General features: G+C 48.3%; 2 protein-coding genes across 5 annotated transcripts in view; one reads left to right on the top strand and one right to left on the bottom strand.

Moving 5' to 3' along the window:
• KNOP1 (lysine-rich nucleolar protein 1) overlaps positions 1-4,488 on the top strand; it is a 21,598-nt gene extending 17,110 nt beyond the window's left edge. For all 4 annotated transcript variants that reach the window (XM_015565061.1, XM_015565059.1, XM_006765346.2 and 1 more), the window contains exons 4-5: positions 1,680-1,757; positions 2,587-4,488. In XM_015565061.1, the coding sequence (XP_015420547.1) occupies positions 1,680-1,757; positions 2,587-2,895 (387 nt within the window). In that variant the 3' untranslated portion in view covers positions 2,896-4,488. The remainder of the gene's footprint in view (positions 1-1,679; positions 1,758-2,586) is intronic.
• Positions 4,489-4,958: 470 nt separating this feature from the next.
• LOC102768453 (chromosome unknown open reading frame, human C16orf62) overlaps positions 4,959-7,628 on the bottom strand; it is a 68,465-nt gene continuing 65,795 nt past the window's right edge. The window contains exons 18-19 of the mRNA XM_006765345.2: positions 6,340-6,486; positions 4,959-5,452 (exon numbers count right to left, since the gene is read on the bottom strand). Coding sequence (XP_006765408.1) covers positions 5,354-5,452; positions 6,340-6,486 — 246 coding nt within the window. The 3' untranslated portion in view covers positions 4,959-5,353. The remainder of the gene's footprint in view (positions 5,453-6,339; positions 6,487-7,628) is intronic.

Below are 7,628 nucleotides of genomic sequence, written 5' to 3'. Positions count from 1 at the left end.
CCGATCCCCCCAGGGAACAGGCCCAAGCCAGCAGGTGGTCATCCCCCGAGGGGTCCCGGGCTGCCAGAGGGATGTCTGATTGCCAGCTTAGGCCTATTCCCCTGGGGAGTGGGCCTAAGCCAGCAGGTGGTCCCAGACTGTGAGGGCACAGGCCGGGCTGAGGGACCCCCCTGAGTGCACAAATTTTTGTGAACCCGGCCTCTAGTTTATTTACTAAATAAAAAAGTTCCGTCATTTTGGCGTACGTGCGTGCTTTATGTTTTTTATTATTTGTTTATCATAAGTAAGTGTCAGGAGTTGTTATCTTTCTTTTAAAATGTTTTTACTGTTTCACTTTTAATTACTGCTGTGTATGTGCTCCATGTAAGTGACATAGGTGCTTATGTAGGTTGGACCGCACTACATTGCACTGTAGGAACAGATCTCTGACATAACCCGAGGACCTACTCCCCATTTTACCTGACTTTCTGTGTTTATTCCTATGAATTAGATGAAATAGCTATTTCTCCCAATCTTGAAAAAGTGGCCTCTGGCCCTGGCCAGTGTGATTCAGTTGGTTGGACACGGTCCCATGCACCAAAGTGTCACGAGTTTGATTACTGGTCAGGGCACATGCCCGGGTTGCTGGCTTGATCCCCAGTAGGGGGCATGTAGGAGGCAGCTGATTGATGTTTCTCACATTGATGTTTCTCTCTCTCCCACTCTCTAAAAACCAGTAAAACCATATACATTTTTTTAAAGTGGCCTCTGTGTAGACAGTGTGCTGGGCTGTTTGGCAGGCTGCTGGTGATCTGGTTGGGTGTGCTCAGGGCCTGGTGTGCTGCTGGCCAGGTGTGGATTTCTGGTGAGGGAGGCATCCTGGTGTTTGCCTGCCTCTTTGCCCTGGTTACCTGGGTGGCCTGCTCGGTATCCAGGTGCCCATAAGGTGCTTCCCGTTGCTTTTGTTGTCTGCTGCACAAGCTGGGTCTCAGCAGGGTTGCTTGGGTATGCACATGACAGCCCTACTAGCTCTGTACTCTCTCCACGCGGCAAGCTTGGCACACACCCAGTGGGAAAGTGCAGCACCCTGATGTGCCTGCTGGATTAATCTCCAGGTGGTGGCGCTAGTCCAGGTGGGGTGGCTAGGTTTGCACTATGCTTGCCCTGCAGGTAAACTCAAGACCCTGGATAGAGCTCCCACCCACTATCATGTGAAGGGGAAATGTAAACAGTGACTCTCACCATTCCTCCGGTCCTGGAGAGCTCCCCAGCTCCCAAGAGCGTGCTTGGTTCCCAGCATTCTCTGCGGTCTCTCTTGATTACGGTGCAGAAGCTGCGCAGTTGGCCCTCAGCTGTTTCTCAGGAGGAATTGCTCTAGTGTACTGTACATCCCATGTGACCTTGAGAGGGCAGCTCAGTGTCCTCCTATGCCACCTTCTTGGATCTGCCTCTTGAAAATTCATTTTTAAGGAAAGGCTCAGCAAGGAGAAGTGAGGCCTGCCTGCTTTCAGGCTCAGGGATCACAATCCTTAAGATGCTCAGAGCTCCTTCAGACAAATGCCTTCCCCAAGTTGCAGCTGAGTAAAGCTATGCTCTCCTGTCACCCTCCAGTCCCTCTGCCCCACCTTTGTTCTGGGTTTTAAGCTGAAAGGATAACTTTTGTGTCTCATTTCTTTTTGTCTTTCCTCCCCCTTGCTCAGGTGAGGCGAAAAGCCTTGCAGGAAGAAATTGATCGTGAGTCAGGCAAAACGGAAGCCTCTGGAACCCAGACGTGGACAGTAAGTGTGATGCCAGCGCGCTTTGAGGTAGTCCGTCAGTGTCCTGAGCCCTCCCCTCCTGGCAGCACGAGGAGCTGAGGAGACCCCCACCCCCTGCCTCAGAACTGTCCTGGGTTCATTTCCTTCCTGACTCTGGGACACATGGCTTCAGAGTCCTTTTCTTGGGGAGCTGAGTTCTTGCCTCTCCACAGACTCAGAAAGGAAGGGCTTCTTTTCTTAGGTCACTGCTCTGAAGGGTGAAAGTGGGTGATTTGTGCATGGGTGGTGGGGTGCTCTGGACAGGAATCCTGAGCCCTAAGTTCAGGGTCTGACTTAGCCTCTGACTTGGCTGTGTGACCCTTTACTTCTACGAGTCTCCACTCCCTTTCTGCTACACATCTGGTGCTTCTGCGAATAGAAATGCATTTCACATTGCCACTTGCCCTCCTCCTCCTCCTCCTCCTCCTCCTCTGACAATAACGTTGGGCTGGTGGATGGATGGGTGCCCAGGTGGTGAGATGAGGTGTGCTGGAGGTGAGGTGTGCCAAGCTATTTGCCATGAGTTAGGGGAGGAGTAAAGTGGGCAGGCAGCTTGGCATGTGAAAGGTGCTCTCTGGTGCTGGCCAGACGTGAGATGGGATTCTAGTGGGGTCACTGATTAGGCTTGTGTCCTAGTTAAGCTGCAAACGTATCAGTGAAGTGGGAGGAGCAGCAGTATTCCTGAGAGCAGATGGAGCAAGTGTCTAGTACAGAACAAGCACTCAATCAGCTGGGTCCTCCCTGGGGAGATGGTTCAGGAAGGGAAAGGGCTTTGGAAATGAGGAAAATAACCTTTTTTCTCTTAACACAGGGCACTCAGTTTGGCCAGTGGGATACTGCTGGTTTTGAAAACGAGGAACAGAAGCTGAAATTTCTCAAACTTATGGGCGGCTTTAAAAATCTGTCACCTTCATTTGGCTGCACCCCTGACACGACCAGGAGGCCTAACATGGCGCTGGACAGGATGGCGGCCAGCAGCCTGCAGCAGAGCCTGCAGCAGGACTACACGCGGGCCCTGAGCCGGAAGCATGGTGGGCGCACGGGCCTTGGCCTCGCCACCCCAAACAAAGTCTTCTATATCGACAGGAACGCTTCCAAGTCCATCAAGTTTGAAGATTAAACTCTACTGTCTTGTCTCCTGAGTCAAAATTGCTTTTGTTACTCAGTTACGCAGATGAGAGCCTCTGACCAGCTCCTGCGAAGGTTAAGGAAGACTCTGGATGTGCTGGACAGCCTGGGTGGGGGCAGCACATGGTTCAGGAGCTGAGAAAACATGCGAGTGGCCAAAATCCACTATTTTCTGTGCTAAGCCCTCCGTCCCTGATTGAAGACACCACTGTGTATAAATAACAGCTGTTTGTTGAAGACTTAGATGTGCCAGGCACATACTAGTATGTCTTACTTGCATTGATGTATTTAATTTTAACTATGCAACAGGTGCTGTTTTTATCCCCATCTTATAGATGAGGAAACTGAGGTTCAGGGATGAAGTAATATTGTCCAGGGTTACCCAGCCACTAAGTGCCAAGTGTAGTTTTGTACCTCAAGCCCTACATTCACTGCTCTGGATGTCCCCCTCTGGGAATTTCTCCCAGAATACTCACTGGGGATAAAAAGACCCGATCAAAGGAACAGAAGTCTATTACATGTCTAAATCTCAGACAGGAAGTGGAGTTAGTGATAAGTAGAATAACAAGCTCACTTTCCTTTCCTGTCTCAGAGTAGCTGTAGGCAATTAAGTATCTGAATTGCCACCAAGCAGGTGTGGCTCATGCGCTGTGGGGACCATGTCCCAGCCTGAACTCCATAGCCAGTCTCAGAGCCCTAGGTACAGAGACCCAAGTGATGTGACATTTTCACATCATTTGGCTGCATGCCTCCTGCACACACCATTCAGGCAGGCCTACATGGCCAGGAGAGTCCTTCTCTGATGGCAGGAAGTCCTGAAAGAGGGGTGGACCCAGCATCTCACCAGAGAACCGTTCTTTCCTCCCTGCTCCATCAGTGGCTCCTCAGATCAGTGGAGGGATGGCCATAGCAATTCCAGGCAGCTCATCAAGAAACTAGAACATTCCAGAGGAAGATGGAAACCTTGTGGCCCCTGACATGGAGGAAGGTGCTCCTCAGGCTAGCCAGCCAAGAGCATTGAGGACGGATGCTGGCGGGAGGAGCAGGGGCAGAGGTAAGGCAGGCCTGCCAGGGCTCTGGTGAGCAAGCATTGGCCAGGTCAGGAGCCCTACAACTCTGCCCTGGCCAGTGTCGCTAAGTGGTTAGAGCATCGGCCTGTGCATTGAAAGGTCACGGGTTTGATTTCAGGTCAAGGCCAGGTACTTGGATTTTAGGTTCCATCCCTGGCCCGGTTTGGGAGCATGCAGAAGGCAACCAATCTATGTGTCTCCCCTACTCCCCTCCCCTCCCTCTCTGTCCCTTCCACTCTCTAAAAAAATATCAATGAAAAATATATTCTTGGGTGTAGAAATCAGCTTTGCTGGGCCAGGCCACATGACAGTAGCTCTGGTGTATGTATGATCCACCTACTCAGGTTTCGGAATTAATTCTGTTTGAAGTGTACAGCCTCAACGTAGAAGTAACTTTTTTAGGCACATAATTTGTGATTTTGTGAATTTTTTCATTTAAATAGTATCGTAGTAAAAGTGGTATTGGAAATAATTTTGCAAAATAAAGGCCACCTGGGGGTGTTTGGGCGATGCAACATGCTCTGAATTTCTGTGTATTTTGTTCCATGAAGGGCATTCTTTGGTACCTGCTGTTTAGTGGATGCCATTTCTCATCAGAAGTCCTTGTGGGTGGAGATGCAACTATTAGCTAAAAAATCTACAGTATGTTCTTGGTAGTGAACTGTTAAAACATTAGTTTATATAAATTTATTTTTAAAATTATCTTAGCCACTTTTACTGAGGTTGGCTGTGTGAATTGTAATCATGCATTTCACAGGGTGGAGATGAATGTAATCTATACCGAGCACAATAATTTGGGTGCTTTTAATCTACAACTTTGATGCATTCTCTTCAACAGCCAATCAGTATTAATACTCTTAGTGATTCAATCACATGCTATTTAGAATTATGGCTGCACAGCAAACTAGGCAATATGTTCAGAAACATTCTCCTTCTGGATGAAGAGAATCAGAAGTAATGAAATGAACAGCCATGAACATAAATATCCCTTCAGGAGGTTTATTCCATTATTACAGAACATGTTCAAAATCCAATCAAGAGCTGCTTTTTGATAGAAAAATCTTTTTTGAGCCTGCCTTTTATAAATCCTCCAGGGTTCTGTAGGCAACGTTTAATTACAAACTCAAATTAGGGAGAGCAAACAGTGCCTCTTTTAAGGTTCTTTTTCCAATTAAAAAAAAAAAGACACCCCACCCCCCGAAAAGAAAGATGTTACTTGTATCCTGCCACTCAGTGAACAAGATGGGATTTAATGCTCTTACAATACCACTTCTTCAGAATAACCTGGGTAGAGGCCAAAGCTTAAGCCAACTGTCTATGTAAAAAGAAAGTAAAAAGCAGGTGTTTTCTGGATTTGGCACCAGAGCCTCTGGGGCAAAATCAGGTCCTTGTTTGCAAAGGAAGCCTAAGGGCCAGCTCAGTCAGATGAGTCATGTCTGGTTGTTCCCCTCGCTTCTTGATGTACTCCAGAGTTTTCACCTGGGAAGAAAAGGAAGGACTCATCTTTCTGTTCATAATTCCCTATCCTCAGAGCCAAGGCTGCAACAAACCAGCCATGCTGGGACCTTCTAATTTTTTCTTAGCAGAGGACAGGTCAAGTCTTTGGAGGACAAGGGAGGAAAAGAAACCAGCAATATCCTATATAATAAAAGCCCAGTGACCAAAATGGTGGAACGACCAGAGACCAGAACACCATGGCCCCTTGCCCAGGCTGGCCCCACCCCCTAGGGAGTGGTTAGGGGCAATCAGGCAGGCAGGCAGAGGCAGTTAGGGATGATCAGGCAGGCAGGCGAGTGGCTAGGAGTGATCAGACAGGCAGGCAGAGGTGGTTAGGGACAACCGGGCAGGCAGGCTCAGTGGTTAGAAGCGATCAGGTAGGCAGGCAAGTGGTTAGAGGCAATCAAGCAGACAGGCGAGTGGTTAAGGGTGATCAGGCAGGCAGGCGAGTAGTTAGGAGCCATTGGTCCCGGATTGCGAGAGGGTGCAGGCAGGCTGAGGGACTACCTCCCATCCTGACCCCCCAACCCCCATGCATGAATTTCGTGTACCAGGCCTCTAGTCTTTACATAAAACCTCTTGGGTTACCAACTGCCCTCAAATCCACTTGGATTTGAACATGAATGACTGATCTTTTAATATGTGTAGTTTTTATTCAGAGGGAATAAACTTTCAATGTTGTTATATTTTGTAAAGCAAGGAAAGGACCCTGCAGAGATCTGGGACCTAGCACCTCTAGGAGGGGAAGCAGGGCTCTTGGATTCCTGGCCCCGATGCTGTGCTGCACCAACTATGCTCTGGCCAGGAGGCTCAGGTAGCTCACCACACCCCCCGGGCCCCAGGGGTGTGGGGGTCCCCTTGAGTCTCACCATGGTCCTGGTGTCTGCATAGCCATGCCTCTGGGCCAGGTGCCACAGGTTGACAGAGAGCTGGTTGAGCCTGTTGTTGCGCAGATCCCCATGGGCCAAGATGCTGTTAAAGAAGGAAAGACCCAACAGGCTTTGGCGCTTCAGGGCCTGAAACAGAAAAGGGAGGTTACTGTCTGGTACTGGCCAGGGCTGGGGCCAGTGGTGATACTGGCCTGGGTCAAATGCCAGCTCTGCCACGGGCCTCCTGGAGGGCAAGCTGACTTCCCTCCTGAGTCCAGCTTCTGTGCTGGAGGCACAATGTCACAGCCAGGGGAAGGGGCGAGTGAGATGAGGTACGTAAAGCCCTGCTGCTTTGGAAAAGTGAAACGATCATTTACAGATGACACAGCTATAGAAAGCGAGCCCTGAAGACCCCACTGAGACACGGTTAGAGCTGACAATGAATTCAGTAAAGAAGCAGGACACAACATTTGCATCAAAAAATAAATTTTACCACAGAGGTGAAAGCCATGTACTTGGAAAACATTGTTAAGACAATGAAGAAATTGAAGACACAAATAAATGGAAGCATAACTGTGCTCATGGATAGGAAGAAGTACCATTTAAATGTCATACTACCCAAAGCAATCTATACATTCAAAGCAGTTCCTATCAAAATACCAATGGCATTTTTCACAAAACTAGCACAAATAATCCTAAAATTTATATGGGATCCCAAAAGACCCCAAATAGCCACAACAATCTTGAGAAAGAAGAACAAAATTGGAGGAATCACATTACCTGATATCAAACTACACTACAAGGCCATAGGAACCAAAACAGCATAGTACTGGCATAAAATAGATATACAGATCAATAGAACAAAATAGAGCCCAGAAATAAACCCACACCTTTATGGCCAATTAAAATATAAAAAAGGAGGTAAGAACATGCAATGAGGTAAAGACTGTCTCTTCAATAAATGGATATATAAAAAAACCACTTTCTTATATCATGTATAAGAATAAGCTCCTTGACCCCCTCCTCTCCACTCCTGCCCCACTCCCCAGGCCTACATCTGTGTCCATGGGCTATGCATATCTACACTAATAAAAGAGAAACATGGTAATTGGCGTACGACCGCTACCCTTTTCATTGGCTAATCAGGGCAATATGCAAATTAACTGTCAGCCAAGATGGCGGCTGGCAGCCAGGCAGCTTGAAACTAACATGAGGCTTGGTTGCCTCAGTGACAGAGGAAACCAACGTTCCCCGCCTGCCTTGCAGGCCTCTGAGCCTGCAGTTTAAAA

This window comes from Myotis davidii, unplaced genomic scaffold (assembly GCF_000327345.1).
Source record: "Myotis davidii unplaced genomic scaffold, ASM32734v1 scaffold820, whole genome shotgun sequence".
NCBI classification, from domain to species: Eukaryota; Metazoa; Chordata; class Mammalia; order Chiroptera; family Vespertilionidae; genus Myotis; species Myotis davidii.
The sequence above is the reverse complement of the archived record's forward strand: the minus strand, read 5'-3'. Positions and strand labels throughout refer to the sequence as shown.